This window comes from Mustela nivalis (assembly GCF_964662115.1).
Source record: "Mustela nivalis genome assembly, chromosome: 15".
Taxonomy (NCBI): Eukaryota; Metazoa; Chordata; class Mammalia; order Carnivora; family Mustelidae; genus Mustela; species Mustela nivalis.
Genome location: NC_139034.1, coordinates 33,547,459 through 33,563,183, shown reverse-complemented (window position 1 = coordinate 33,563,183; position 15,725 = coordinate 33,547,459). Strand labels below are relative to the sequence as shown.

At 36.8% G+C, this 15,725-nt stretch overlaps 1 protein-coding gene across 3 annotated transcripts in view; it reads left to right on the top strand.

Moving 5' to 3' along the window:
- Positions 1-15,725, top strand: part of COG3 (component of oligomeric golgi complex 3) — a 73,239-nt gene that overhangs the window by 34,022 nt on the left and 23,492 nt on the right. For all 3 annotated transcript variants that reach the window (XM_082700642.1, XM_082700643.1, XM_082700644.1), the window contains 3 exons: positions 905-1,065; positions 9,955-10,060; positions 13,898-14,022. In XM_082700642.1, coding sequence (XP_082556768.1) covers positions 905-1,065; positions 9,955-10,060; positions 13,898-14,022 — 392 coding nt within the window. The remainder of the gene's footprint in view (positions 1-904; positions 1,066-9,954; positions 10,061-13,897; positions 14,023-15,725) is intronic.

Below are 15,725 nucleotides of genomic sequence, written 5' to 3'. Positions count from 1 at the left end.
AGAGAGAGGAGGAAGCAGGCTCCCTGCTGAGCAGAGAGCCCGATGTGGGGCTCGATGCCAGGACCCTGAGATCATGACCTGAGCCGAAGGCAGTGGCTTAACCCACTGAGTCACCCAGGCGCCCCATGACTTAAGTAACTTTAAAAAAAACCCTTCAAGTAATTACTTTACTGGCAGAAATTATTGTTCTTACTTTGACTTTCTTTAGGAGACACTAGGTTTGTTATGCTTCCAGAGTTTCTTATTCTGCTGCATTTAGTTATTCTAAGATGTGCATTTTCTTACATATTAATGCCTCTGAATTAAATTAATTTGAATATTTATGTTTTTATATCATATCTCCAACTCCCCAGCCCTTGGAAAGTTGTTACAGAATTAATGGTTTGTCTTAACACTGATGGCATCTTAGGAATGCAGAAATTCTATATGAACTTATACTTTGTTTTAATTTTTTACTCATATTTCTTTATGGAAACCTTAATAAGTCATTTTGTATTTGTGGGACTCCATTTATTTGTAAAATTGGGATAATAACCCAACAAATAAGCTGCCCTAGCTGTCTCTTAGGATTGGTCTGAAGCTGAATGAAATAACTTTTAACAAGCACGAAACACTTTAAAATTCAGACTTTATTATTCATGTTAATAATAAAAATAATATCACAAAGTGTCAGAAAAAAGGTATAAGGGCAAATTTCTTTCCCAATTTTAAATTTGAGGAAATTGAAAGACATTTAATTAAGTTTTTCTGAGGTCGTTGAGTCATACTGAAATAGAATGCAACCACAGTCCCAGAGGGAAAAATGCTTCCTACTACTGCTGGACACTTGAGTAATATTTTTGCTTGTTTAAAGAAAATATTTTTCTAAATATAAAAGAATGGATGATTATACTTTTTTTATCAGCTGAACAACTGGGAGCATTTGCAGCTGGAGTAAAGCAGATGTTAGAAGATGTACAAGAGCGCCTTGTATACAGAACCCACATCTACATTCAGACAGACATCACGGGGTACAAACCTGCTCCTGGAGATCTGGCATATCCTGATAAGTTGGTGATGATGGAGGTAGGGTTCTCTTATTTGATCTTGATCTCTCCCATATACTTTTTGGATGTTTCGTACTAGTAGAAATAGGATTTTTCTTTTTAATTCTCATTCAAGATGTAAAAACAAGATAAACTTGCCATAAAGTCACAGGAAATAAAATTTTAAAAAATTGAACAACATAATCTGTTAGGTTCTTTTTCCTTCAAGTTGTATTTTATAATTCATTTCCCTCCCCTTTTGTAGGAAATAGGTGTTCTCAGGTTTTTGTTTGTTTGTTTTTGTTTTAAGATTTATTTATTTACTTGAGAGAGAGAGAGAGTGTGTGCTCGTGCATGAGCATGGGGCAAAAGGGCAGAGGGAGAGGGAAAGGGAGAATCTCAAGCAGACTCCCACCTGATCATAGAGCATGACATCAGGCTTAATCCCACGACTCTGAGGTCACAACCTGAGCCGAAATCCAGAGACGGACACTTAACTGACTGAGCCACCCAGGTGTCCTGTGTTCTCAGTTTTTAAATTGAATTTGTGCTCCCTGTGATTTCTGTTTTTTAAAATAAATGGCACAGAAGAGGGTCTTGATAACATAGGAGCCACCATAGTTGATTGTCATAGAGCCATGTGTCATCCTGTCTCATAAAAACCGTGCGGGCCATGTCCTCAAAATTCTGCAGTACTGATGTCCAGTTTGTAGAGCTAGAGTTACCTCACTGATCATTTAGCTCACTGATTCAGTTATATACGAATCTTTATTTTCTTTTAGTGCTGGACAGAGTTTAAATAATGCTGAGGGTATTAGTACTAAACCAGAATTAGAACCTAGAACCTTTTTTTCTTTTTAAGTGGGCTCCATGCCCAGTGTGGAGCTCAACATGGGGCTTGAATCAAGATCAAGATGGGCTCACATCAAGAGTCAGACACTTAACCACCTAGTTACCCAGGCACCCTAGAACCTAGAACTTTTTTAATGGGAGTTTCAAATATAAGCGAAAGGTAGAGGGAACTATATAATGACTCTTGCATATTATTACACCAGCTTCCTCGTGGCCAGTCTTACTTCACTTAGAGCTCCATTACTCCCTTCCACACCATTAATTATTTTGGAGCAAATTCTAAACATTTCATCAGTAAATACTTTAGTATTTACTTTAGTATCAAAAGGTAAGGCACATTTTAGTTTTTGCAGTGAAGTCTTTTTCTAGTTTTATTGAGAAATAATTGACATATGTCAGTAAGTTTAAGGCATAGAGCGTGATGATTTGATTTACATACATTATAAAATGATTACCACAATAGCTTTAGTTAACACCCATCATCTTATATAGATAACAATCCAAAGAAAGGAAATTTCTTTTTGTGACAAGAAAGAACAAGTTGTTCTTTCTGAACAACTTTCCTATCTGTATACGGTGTTTTTTGTTAACTATAGTCATTGTGTGTATTACATTCCTGGTGTTTATTTTGTAACTGGAAGTTTGTTTGTTTTTTGTTTGTTTGTTTTTAGATTCACATATAAGTGAACTCATACAGTATTTGTTTTTCTCTGACTTATGTTATTTAGCATAACATCTTTAGGGTCTCACCATGTTTTTGGACATGGTAGGATTTCCTTGTGTTTTTTTTTTTTTTAATGGCCAAATAATATTCCACTGCCTGCATACACCGTAACTTCTTTATCCATTCATTCATTGGTGGACACATAGGTTGTTTTCATGTCTTAGCTATCGTGAGTAATGCTGCAGTGAACGTAAAGGTGCAGATATCCTTTGAGTTAGTGTTTTCATTTCCTTTGGATATATTCCCAGACATGGAGTTGTTGGATCATATGGTAGTTCTATTTTTAATTTTTTGAAGATCCTCCATACTGTTTTCCAGAGTGGCTGCATCAGTTTACAGTTCTGCCAGTAGAGCACCAGGGTTCTCTTTTCTCCACGTCTTTGCCAACACTTGTTACCTTTTTTAAAAAAAATTTTTTATTTGTCAGAGAGAGGGAGAGAGAGTACTTGCATGCATGAGTGGAGGAGGGGTAGAGGGAGAAGCAGGCCTCCTGCTGAGCAGGGAGCCTGATGTGGGACTCGATCCTAGGACCTTGGGATCATAACTTGAGCTAAAGGCAGACGCTTAACTGACTGAGCCACCCAGACGTCCCAACACTTGTTACCTCTTATCTTTTTGACAGCAGCCATTCTAATAGGCGTGAGATGGTGTCTCATTATGTGCATTTCCCCGATGATTATTGATGTTGAGCATTTTCATTACCTGTTGGCCATTTGTATATCCTCTTTGGAAAAAATGTTGATTCAGGTCCTTCGTCCATTTTAAATTGGATTATTTGGTTTTTATGCTATTGAGTTATATGAGTTCTTTATACCTTTTGTATATGAATTCCTTATCATCAAGTTTTGTAGTTTGATGGTAGTCCCACTTTCTTATTTTGGTGAGGGTACTTTTCATTTTAACACAACCATGATATGGTTATCACATTTAAAAACATTATTATAGTTACTTAATATCACTGAATATTCAATTAAGTCTGGAATTTTTTCAGATTTACTAGTTGTTAGTGTTTTGTCCCACTTACTTTCTTTATGTGTATGTTTCATTGCTGAACCACTTGAAAGTAAATTATAGATACTGTGATACTTCACTTCTGAATACTTTAGTTCTTACTCTCTTAAGAATAAAACATTCTTCACATAATCACATGCCATTTTTTACATATATAAAAATTAATATTAATTCAACATATTATTTATATGTAGTACATATTCAAATTTTTTCAGTTGTCCTTCAGCTATCTATAAAACAGGATCAGAAAGTTGAAAAGTGGGATCCAGTCAAGGTTACTCTTTCTCCCCACTTGTTTTTTTTGTTTGTTTTTTGTTTTTAATCACCTGGCTTTTTTGAAGAGACCAAGCCAGTTTTATTGTAGAATATGCCACATTCTGGATTTGTCTGATTGTTTTTCTCACATTTAGATTCAGATTAAACTTTTTTCTTTCTTTTTTTTTTTCTTTTCTTTCTTTCTTTTCTTTTTTTTTTTTTTTTTGGCAAGAATACTACACAGCTGATGTGTACTTAACTTATCACATCAAAAGCACGTAATGTCAGGATGTTCCACAATTGGTTAAGTTAGTAATTGTTAATTTTCTTCATTATAAAAGCATATTCCCTTCTTTGTAATTAGTGAGTACTGATGAAATGATACTTTGGGATTATGTGAGTTCCCCAGCATCTTTTTACCCAGTGGTTATTACAACCATTAATGATCTGGGCCTGAACCAGTTATTATGTTGGGAGTAGCAAATTTCATACCTGCCATTTTCATATCTGCCTTTTCTTCTGCATTCATTAGTTGGCATTCTGCTGAAAAGAATTAATTTCTCCTTCTTCCTCCCCTTTGCCTATCCCTGACCTTAGTAGACTAGTGGAGTTTTTTAAAAAGTCATTATAATCTATTAGCATTGCTCTTTTTGAAGCTCAGAATTGTCCCAGATTTGACTAGTGGAAGATGGGTTCTTTGTCCTTTAGATGGCTTCTTTGTCATTTTGTCCCTGTAATCTTTGAGGACTTCTTTCTTTTTTCTTACACAGTTTTATTGAGTTATAGTTTATAGACCCCACAATTCACCCATTTAGAGTTTATAATTTATGGTTTTTAATGTATTCATGGATAGGTTCAATCATCACCACAGTCGGTTATAAACCACTCACCATCTCAGAAAGCAACACTGTACCTTTAGCTGTCACTCTCTGACCCCAGTCTGAGGGGTCAGAGAACTTACAGTGAGTTCTGTGAACTCTATAAATGTGTCTATATATATATGTCTATATAATATATATGTATGTATATATATGTCTATAAAATATATATGTAACTATAAATTGCCCGGTTTTAAACATTTCATATGAATAGGATTATATAACATACGGTTTTTTGTGATGTCTTTCACTTAGAATATTTTCACAGTTCATCCAAGTTACAACATGTGTTAGACTTCATTCCTTTTTATGCTGGATAGTATGCCATTGTATGGATACGTCACATCTTATTTATTCATTCTTCTGCTGATGGATACTTGGGTTGCTTCCACCTATTGGGTGTTATAAATATACTGCTACAAACATTCATGTATGCATGTGTTTTCATTTCTCTTGTTTATATGCTTAGGAGTGGGATTTTTGCACTGTATAATAACTCTGTGTTTAATCATTTGAGGAATGGCCAGACTGTTTCCCAAAGTGGCTGTACCCATTTACATTCTCACCAGCAGGATATGAGGGTTCTGATTTCTCCACCCACTTGCCAACTCTTGTTAATATTTGACTTTTTTGACTTAAGGCATCAAGTGGGTATGGAGTGGTGTCTCATTGTGGTTTTATTATTATTTTTTTAAGATTTTATTTATTTATTTGACAGAGAGAGATCACAAGTAGACAGAGAGGCAGGCAGAGAGAGAGAGGGAAGCAGGCTCCCTGCTGAGTAGAGAGCCTGGTGCGGGACTTGATCCCAGGACCCTGAGATCATGACCTGAACTGAAGGCAGCGGCTTAACCCACTGAGCCACCCAGGCACCCCTCATTGTGGTTTTAATGTGCATATTGTCCTTGCATCATTTGTTATCCCAGCATTCTGTCCAGTTGTCCCAGCATCATTTATTGAAAGGCTATTCTTTCCTGCTGGATGGTCTTGGCACCCCTGTTGAAGCCAGTTGCTAATAAATTTTTGGGTTTCCTCCCTCCCTTGCTCCCTTCCTTCCTTTCTTCTTTCCTTCCTTCCTGTTGATTTATTTGAGAGAGAGAGAAAACGAGTGGGGGGAGGAGCCGAGGGAGAGAGAACATCCTTAAGCAGACTCCCTGCTGAGCACAGACCCTGACTCAGGATTTGGTCCCAGGACCCTGAGATCATGACCTGAGCTGAAATCAAGAGTCACATGCTCAACTGACTGAGCCAGCCAGGTGCCCCGGGTGTGTTTCTGATCTCTCAGTTTTATTACATTGAACTTTATGTCTCTCTCTTTCTCTCTCTCTTTTTTTTTTTTTTTCTTTATGTCTCTTTTTATGTCAATATCAGACTGATTTGATTGTTTTGTAATAAATTTTAAAATCAGGAAATATGAATTCTAATTCTTCTTTTTAAAGATTTTTTTTTGTCTATTCTTGGTCCCTTGCAAGTCCATATGAATTTTAGAATCAGCTTGTCACTTTCTACAAAGAAGTCAGCTGGGATTTGTTATATCTGTTGATCAGTTTGGGGAGCATTGCCATCTTAACAAATGTTAACTCTTCAAGTTCAAGAACATGAGATATTTTGAAATTATTTAGATCTTTTTCAGTTTCTTTCAGTGATATATTGTAGTTTTCAGAGGATAAATTTTATACTTTTTAAAGATCTTCCTAAGTATTTTATTCTTTTTGAAGCTTATTTAAATGGAACTATTTTCTTAATTCTGTTTTTTGATTGTTGATTGCAAGTGTATAGAAATGTTTTTGATATTTATATATTGATCTTGTATCCTGTTACCTTGTTGGACTAGCTTATTCTAATAGATTTTTGTGGATTTTTTAGGATTTTCTATATGTGTAACTATATATATATGTATGTATGTAAGATCATGTTGTCTGCAAATATAGTTTTACTTCTTGATTTCCAATCTTTATGCCTTTCATGTATCTCTCTTGCCTAATTGCTTAGCTAGAACCTCCAATACAATGTTGAATAGAAATGATGAGACCATATATCCTGTTTTATTCTGATATTAAGGGGAAAGCTTCTAGCCTTTCCTATTTAGTATGATGTTAACTGTGAGTTATTCATACAACGCCCTTTATCAGGTTGAAGAGGTTCCCATCTATTCCTGGTTTGTTGAGTGCTTTTATCTTAAACAATTTTGGTTTTTGTTAGATGCTTTGTTCACAACTATTGGGATGATCTAGTGAAATTTTTATTCTAGTGAATTTGAAAATATCCCCTGAAATAATTTTGCTAAGTCATTACATGTTTCTAATGTTTTTTCAAAAATGTAGTCTAATTTTTGCAAGGTTTGCAAATTAGGCTTCCAGCTGGAATGCTGACTTAAATTTATTTGTCTATGAAAAATAGGTTTAAAGTCCATTTCTTCATAAGTGTATCCTATATTCATCAACATACCTTTTGATACCAAGTGGGAATTGCTTTTGTTAAGTTGTAAATGTGGCTCAGGTATTATCCAATTTCTGTTTAGACAGCTTCTCCTGGATGTCACACATCCTGATTTTCTTTTCTTTTTTTAAATTTATTTATTTGACAGACAGAGATCGCAAGTAGGCAGAGAGGCAAGCAGAGAGAGAGGAGGAAGCAGGCTCCCCACTGAGCAGAGAGCCCGATGTGGGGCTCGATCCCAGGACCCTGGGATCTTGACCTGAGCCCAAGGCAGAGGCTTTAACCCACTGAGCCATCTAGGCGCCCCAACTTTTCTTTTTTCTGTTTTTTTTTTTAATACATTTTATTTTTTGGAACAGTTTTAGATTTACAGAAAAATTGAGAAGGTCTTACAGAGAGTTCCTATGTACGTCACATCCAGTTTTCTCTGTTATTTAACATCTTATATTATTGTGGTGCAATTGTGGTGGTGAATGAGTCTGTAATGATACATTGATATTAACTAGAGGCTGTAGTTTATTCACATTTCCTTAATTTTTATATAATGTCTTTTTCTATTCCAGGATCCCATTATCCATTTGTAGTTACTACCTTGCATTTTTTTTTTTTTTTCTTTCTTCCATATCCTCTTAGGCTCTTCTTGGCTCTGAGAGTTTCTCAGACTTTCCTTGTTTTTGCTGATTTTAATTTAACATTTTTGAGGAGAATTTGTTAAGTATTTTATAGGGTGCCTCCCTATTGGAATTTGTCTGATGCTTTTCACATGGTTAGACTGGTATTATGTGTTTTGGGGAAGGAAACCCAAAAGTACCATATTTATCACATCATACCCAGGGTAGATACATGAATATGATTTACACTGACATAGATCACTTAGTTGAGGTGGCATTGTTAGGTTTCTTCATTGAAAAGTTGCTCTTTTTCCCCAAGCTATGCTACTTCCTTGAGACAAAGTATTTACATACATTATTTGGAATTTTTCTGCAAGGCAGATCTTTTTCCTTCTATATATGTAAGTATGTATATATGTATTTATTCACTTATTGATATCAGTATGAACTCATGGATACTTATTTCATATTTATGGATATTATCCACTGTTTTATGAGCACTTCCTTATCTCTTGGGTCTGTAAGACATTTTAGGCTCATTTTGTCTATTTACTATCTTAGCCCTAGAATCAGCCATTTCTCCAAGGAGTCCTGGCTTCTTTTATTGGAGAATGGTATTAGAAAACAAGGTCTAGGTGCTAGGTGTGCTCATAGCTGTAGAGTGTTCTTGATTTTGGTCATCTCAGCTGATAGCAAAGAAATATGTGTATGTATAACCTATTCCTGTTGCTACACCTCCTCACCAGCATTTTAACTTACCCTAACTTATTTTAGTGCCTGGACTGATAAACATGTTGTAATAGGGGTGTTTCTTTTAAAGCTAGCAGGCTTGAAATACACCAGGCTGTGTAATTTACTGCCCTTATCTAAGAATGTTTTTCTCAACTTTTGTCCCTTCTCCTGACTTCTATTTAAATTTATATTTTGGATAGTTATATTAATTATTTGTATAGTACTTAAAAAAATAATACATAAAATCAACTTTGCAGGAATCAGGTATGTGGTAGGTAGGGCATATAGTTTGGGGGCTGTTTATTGCCCTGCTTTCATTATTCTGTAGGCTTATAGTAGGAATGTTGCTAATAATTCCAGGAAACAGATAATCCATTTGCAGGAGTTACCTTGGGTTTGAAGGCCACAAAGTGGGTATGATGAAGACAAGATCTATTTCTCAGTCCAGTCTAGGGAATTGTGTTCTTTTTTCCTTTTATTTCTTTGTTTTCTTTATGAATAATTGGTTTTATATTAGGTAGAATGCCTGTTTTAATAGTTCTGATAAGATGTTAGGTGATTAAGATTACTTTATAATTTAGTGATAATTTAGTATAATTTAGTGATATATTTAGTATGTTTTATTTAGTCGTCACATAGCCAGTGTCCTGATGCCTTCTTGTGTGGACCTTTTGGTTTAAGGATATCACTTTCAGTAAATATGCTTGCTTTGCTTTTCTTTTGGTGAGGGGCACAAGGGCATCAAGGTGATCCTGCTGTGACATCTTTGTGCCATGTGTTTATACTTTCTGGTTTCTGCATGCAGAGTTAGGACTGGCCCAAGTGATACGGAGACTGTATCCCAAACACTTCTCTGGGCCATTCCTTTTGGCAGTAATTACATGTTTGTTGGTCCTTCATTTTTATTTCTACCTTTATAAAACTATAAATGTAAATTAGTGAGATCTTCATCAGTAACTTAGTAGTTAGTGACCTGTGTATATTTGATGTTATTCTTTAGGCAGTGAAGAAGGCTTTCAAAAATAGCTTACTGTAGCTATTCTCACATAAAGAGAAAAGCAGTTGTTTAGATTGGCTGGTTACTTGATAAAAACATTTCTGATATTCCGAATGTATTCTGTACAATCTTAAATTTTGTTTCTAAACAGAAGTTGAAAATTAGCTTCCTAGAGGTGACTTGTGTATTACATGAACCTTCAGCAGATACCTGGTAATGGTTCTGAAATTAGTGGTTCACAAAAGACTGTGGATGTGTTTATGGGAGTAGAGATGCTCCATACTAATTTAACTTTTTCATTTCCATGGGTTGTTTTGGTCCATTTATTTATTAACTAGTTTTTTTTTTTTTTTAACTTCATGGAAAGATTCATATTACAAACACAGCTGAAAACTACACCTTACTCTTTCTTCTGATTTCTTTATAATAGCAAATTGCACAGAGTTTAAAAGATGAACAGAAGAAGGTACCTTCAGAAGCTTCATTTTCAGATGTTCGGTTAGAAGAAATGGAGTCTAATAATCTAAGAAAATCCGGTATGTTATGATTAACTCCAACTTTATTCATTCATTTAAACTTCTGTTGAGGACTTGTCATGTTCTGAGCATGAGAAACAACCTTGTGCATTTGAAGAGCCCAAACTTGGGTGGGTGTAGATTGATAAGCTGTAACTGTGTGGCCATGTCCTAAAGGTATGGACAGTGTACTCTTGGACCATGGTAGAAGGGCATCAGAATTATGAAGGAAGGTGAGCTTTGAGTGCAGGAAGGTGGGTTCAGTGAGAGATGTGGTGTCTGAAGCTATACTCTTTATAAAGGTAGGAATGAGTGAGTCAGGTGAAGTAAAGTTGTTTAAGATAGAATAGTATGGAGATGGGCAGGCAGGAATGGAAGACTATGTATGGTTGCTTTGGGGAAGTCAAGTGGTTTGGTATGTTTGGGCATAGGTTATTTGGAGGGAGGAACAGATAAAGCTGGCCAGATAGGTGATAATCTCAGAGACTTTGAACTTCTTGCTAATACAGTGTATTGGAATAATTGTACTACCAGATTTGCGTTTTGTAAATATATGGAGTGCCTGTGACTAGGGTAAGATACCGATAAAAGCATTTGGGCTGGCTTGGACTAGGGTAAATGTTATGCAAGGAGTGAAATTGTCCAAGAAGCATCCTGGATGTTTATGAGTTACGTAGACAAAAAGCTAGATGAGAAACAGGGATACTCTCCTCTCTCCTCCTAGCTGTAAGGGAGACACTGAAGCTCAGGTTTTTGGGGAGCTGGGATTGGCTGGGAGTTGGGGTAGTGAGAATGGGAGGCTTTAATAGCCCCAGTTGTCCCTAAATCCCCATGCTTAGGGCATCTCCAGGTATTGTGTGTTACTCTATGAACAGCTGATACCTCAAACCCAGACTGCCAAGCAAACTGGGTATTCCTTGTCTGGCAAAGCCAATTTTATCACATTTGTTTCATAGGAAGATAGAGCCATAGGGGTTAAGATTTCCTTCTTTGAAATAGAACCTGTGCCATGTCTTCATATACCTTTTGTTTCTAGTATACACCTTGGTCCTAATAAATCTCTTAAGAGTTAGTGGAGAGACTAGAGTACTTTTCTATCTTAATGACGTTGGTCTTATACATTTTCCCTTTGCCCAGTAAAGTCTATTCTTTCACCCTTGCTTGGCCTTAAAATAAATAAGTATTGTTGGCAGAACTGTAGAGCCTAGTTAGGAGATTGTTTTGTTTTCCATTTGAAAGATAAAAGTTTGAGCCAGGGCACTGACAGGGTAGGGAGAAAAGTGAATAGATGAGGCATCTGGTGAAAAGCTTGAATCAATAGAATTTGATGACACACTAGATGTGGGGGCTGAGAAAGACTTAACAGCATCCACATGGAACAACTGAGAAGATCTATGTATATCGATCTAGAGCTATGCTGTTCAATATGGTAGCCACTTGCCATTGAACATGTGAAATGTGGCTATCTGAATGTGCTGTTAGCATATAAAATACAAATCAAATTTCAAAGACTTAATATGAAATAAAGAATGAAAAAACCTTATTAGTAATTTGTCTTGATTACATGTTAAAATGGTGGTATTTTAGATATATTGGGTTAAGTACATTAAAATTCATTCCACTTGTTTCTTCTTACCTTTTTTAATGGGGCATTTTAATGTGTTACACGTATGGCTCACATTGTATTTCTGTTGGACAGTACTTTTCTAGAGCTAGAAAGAGGACTGATTTAGAGATAAAGACTGTAGAGACGCTTTGAGCTTGTGTAGGGTCACCCCTAGGACAGAGAGTACAGTGACAATAGCAGAAATGTGGGGAGAGAACCTCAGCAGATGCTGACGTGAAAGAACAATGGAGGTAGAGGAGAGTCAGCTTCATGTAAAGTAGACATTTTATAGTGAGGCCTTATAGAAGAGCTTTTAAAATTACACAAATATCACATGCTTTTGAAAAGCAAACAAAATAAGCTTACAGAATTATAAAGTGAAAGCACTAACCCACAGTGTTCTCTTCTTTCTTTTTCCCCATAAATCTGTACCATAAACTCTAGGCCTTCTAAGCAGAGGCTGTTCTGGCTTTTTTTTTTTTTTTAAAGAATTTTGCTTTGCTTGGCTATACTTTTACTGTTTTAAGTATTGGCTATTACTTTTCTTTTCTTTTTTTTTTTTTTTTTTTAAGATTTTATTTATTCCTTAGAGAGAGAGAGGGATCACAAGTAGGCAGAGAGGCAGGCAGAGAGGTCGGGGGAAGCAGACTCCCACTGAGCAGAGAGCCTGATGTGGGGCTAGATCCCAGGACCCTGAGATCATGACCTGAGCCAAAGGCAGAGGCTTAGCCCAGTGACCCACCCAGGTGCCCCTATGGAAAAAAGTTTCAAATATAAAGAAAAGTAGAAAGAATGATATGATGAACAGTGAACACCACTACCCACCATATGGATTCAAGGCTTAACATTTTATCACGTTATATATACATATATTCTTTTGCTAATCCTTTTTTAAAATTTATTTATTTATTAAGTAACCTCTACACCCAATGTGCGGCTCAAACTCACAACCCCAAGATTAAGAGCCACATGCTCCTCTGGTTGAGCCAGCCAGGCGCCCCAATCTTCTGCTAATCATTTTAAAGTAAATTATTGACATCATTGCCAGTTTACTCTTGAGTATTTCATCATCTCTCCAAAATATAAGGACATCTCCTATATAACTCTAAAACCTATTGCACTAAAACATTTAGTAGAGTTTCCTAATGTCCTCTAATACCCAGTTCATATTTCATTATCCCCTCTTATTCCAAAGTATTATCTTAGCTCTGCTGTTGTGGCTCATTGGAACTCTCGTCCATTGAGCTGAAATGATTGTGCTTCCCTCACAGAGGTGTCTTTGCTCAACCAAGCTCCTCACTTGCTCCTCCTCACCCTCACCAGAGTGTCTGCCCTGTCTCGGATAGAGGAGGGGACAATTCTCTTCAATTGGGAATTGGATAGACTAAGTAGGCCTATAAGTAATACAGCTAAGAGCATGGGAGGCAAGCAGTCAAGCAAACCAGCTTTGATTAATTTTCCTGTTTAGCATAGCTTTATTTTCTTGTCATTTCCTTACCTCCATTGGCTTCCAGTAGCTTCCACACGACTACTTACAGATCTACCTCCTTTTTGTATAAGGCATATATACTATTTATTCATTCTATAAGGATTGTTTTGTTTTAAAGATTCTATCTATTTATTTATTTATGGTTTTATTTACTTGAGAGAGAGGGAGTGAACGAGCAGTGGGGAGGGGTGGAGGGAGAGATCGGGAGAAGCAGACTCCCCTCTGAGCAGGAAGCCTGATATGGGGCTCCATCCCAAGACCTGGAGATCATGACCTGAGCTGAAGGTATATCCTTAACCAACTGAGCGACCCAGGCACCCCAGATTTTATTTATCTGAGAGAGAGAGAGACCACGAAGGGGGAGGCAGAGGGATAGGTGGGAGCAGACTCCCTGCTGAGCAGGAAGCCTGATGCAGAGCTTGATCTCAGGACCCTGGGACCACTGTCTGAGCCACCTAGGTGCCCCCATTCCGTAGACATTATTGATCACAGTTTTGGAATAGCTTTTGAATTAAGCATATATATATGAGGGTGGGATATATGTATGTATTTATGTGTAGTCTCACTAATCGTGTTGAATATCAGCTGTCACAATTCCTGTGGGTTCCTGTGGCATTATTGATTAAAGGTGAAAATACTTGGAAAAAAAATGGATGCCTCTAGCTACTGATAACTAAAAGAACAAACAGTTTATGTTTACTGTGCAAATAAGACAAACCTCCAGGTATGTGAAATGTGTCTTTTTTTCCATTTGGGTTTTTAGGTTCAACAGAATCCCTCAATACGAGGCCACAGACCACAATTTCTCCAGCAGATCTTCATGGAATGTGGTATCCTACAGTTCGAAGAACTCTTGTGTGTCTCTCCAAATTGTACAGATGTATAGATGTATGTGTATCAATTCTTACTTATCTTTACAATAAATTGCTTGCTCTTTCATGTGAAATTTTTAAATTTTAAGTTTATTTTAAGATCTTGGTGTAGTATTTTGTTTGGTATTTAATTAGAATCCTATGATTTTTAGATACAGAGGTAAGTTTAAGATCAGTCTAATTTAGGGGTTTTTTTAAAAAAGATTTTATTTATTTATTAGAGAGAGTGAAAGCATGAGCAGAGGGGAGGGGCAGAGGGAGAAGGAGATGCTGATTCTCTGCTGAGCAGGGAGCCCAATATGGGACTCTTGATCTCAGGACCCTGGGATCATGACCCAAGCCAAAGGCAGCTGCTTAATTGACTGAGCCACTCAAATGCCCTTAATGTAGGGATTCTTAATGTGTGTGTTCTGTAGAACCTTAGAATTCACTAGTGGCCTTTGGGAAGTCTTCGGATACCTTGAAATTTTGAGTAAAATTGTGTTTGTATCTTTATATTTGTGTCTTTTTGAGAAGGATTATAGCTTTCATTGCATTTACTATGACCACATAAAAGTTTAAAAACTACTGGTTAATTCATCTGTTTTAGTTTATAGATAAGGAAAAAGACATGCAGAAAGGTTAAGTGATAATGTCCAGTGTCACATGGCTATAGTACATATTTAATATAAATTTGTTATTAAATGCATTTACTTTAGTTTCTTTTTTTTAACTTTAGTTTTTTTTTTTTTTAAGGTTATTTATTTTAGAGAGAGGGTGCATGTATAGGATTGATGGGAGGGCCAGGGGGAGTGGGAGAGGAAGAGAATCTTAAGCAGACTCCCTGCTAAGCCCGAAATGGGGCTTGATGTCATAACCCTGAGATCATGACCTAAGGCAAACCTTAGGACATTTAACTGACTGAGCCACCTGGGCACCCCTTTATTTTAGTTTTGTACTCCAGGATACCAGGGGGATACATAGGGGCGTGTTCCACACAGAACCCATTGTCATCACAGACCCTAGTGAAGCCTTTTCGGTGCTTAAGAGGGATTTGAGCCAAACAGTAAGGTAGACCTGAGGATGCAACTCTGCCTGTTTTTATTTTATCTTCTGGGACTGCCTGTTTTTTTGTTTTTTTTTTTTTTTAACGTAGCTATGTCTGACTCTTATTCCTCTCTCTTTTAACCATCTAAAGCGAGGAAAGCCAAGTCTAGTGAAAAACGCATTAAGACTGAGCGGGGGAAGAGTTGGTCTTAGTCGAGGCTGCTGATGTTCGGTCTTCCTCAGGCAGGAGCAGTGACCTAGCAAAAGGCAACCCTAATCTTTTCTTACTACAGAAGCTGCATAGGAGACAACTGAGAGGGAAGCAGTACAAAAGGAGAACAGCATCAAGTAGAGATCAGGACCCAGGATTGTGGCCTCATAATAAATATTTTGCTCATATTCCTCCATGTTAATTCCATCTCAGGTGGAATGGAGGCAGGGAGGAGGCAAGGGACCGGCAGGCGACCCTGACATGCCACACTTCTGACAAGATATAGAAATGACAGAATTAAGAATCATACTTCACATGATGTTTGTAACCCAATTATTTTGTTTTTATCTAATTATATTTTAAAAAGATTTTACCACCTCCTTCGGCATTCCTATATTTCATACACAGTATCCTGTAATTTGGATTTACTAGTATTTTATTGCTTGACTCCCCCATCACTGAACATTTATTTGTGTGTTTTT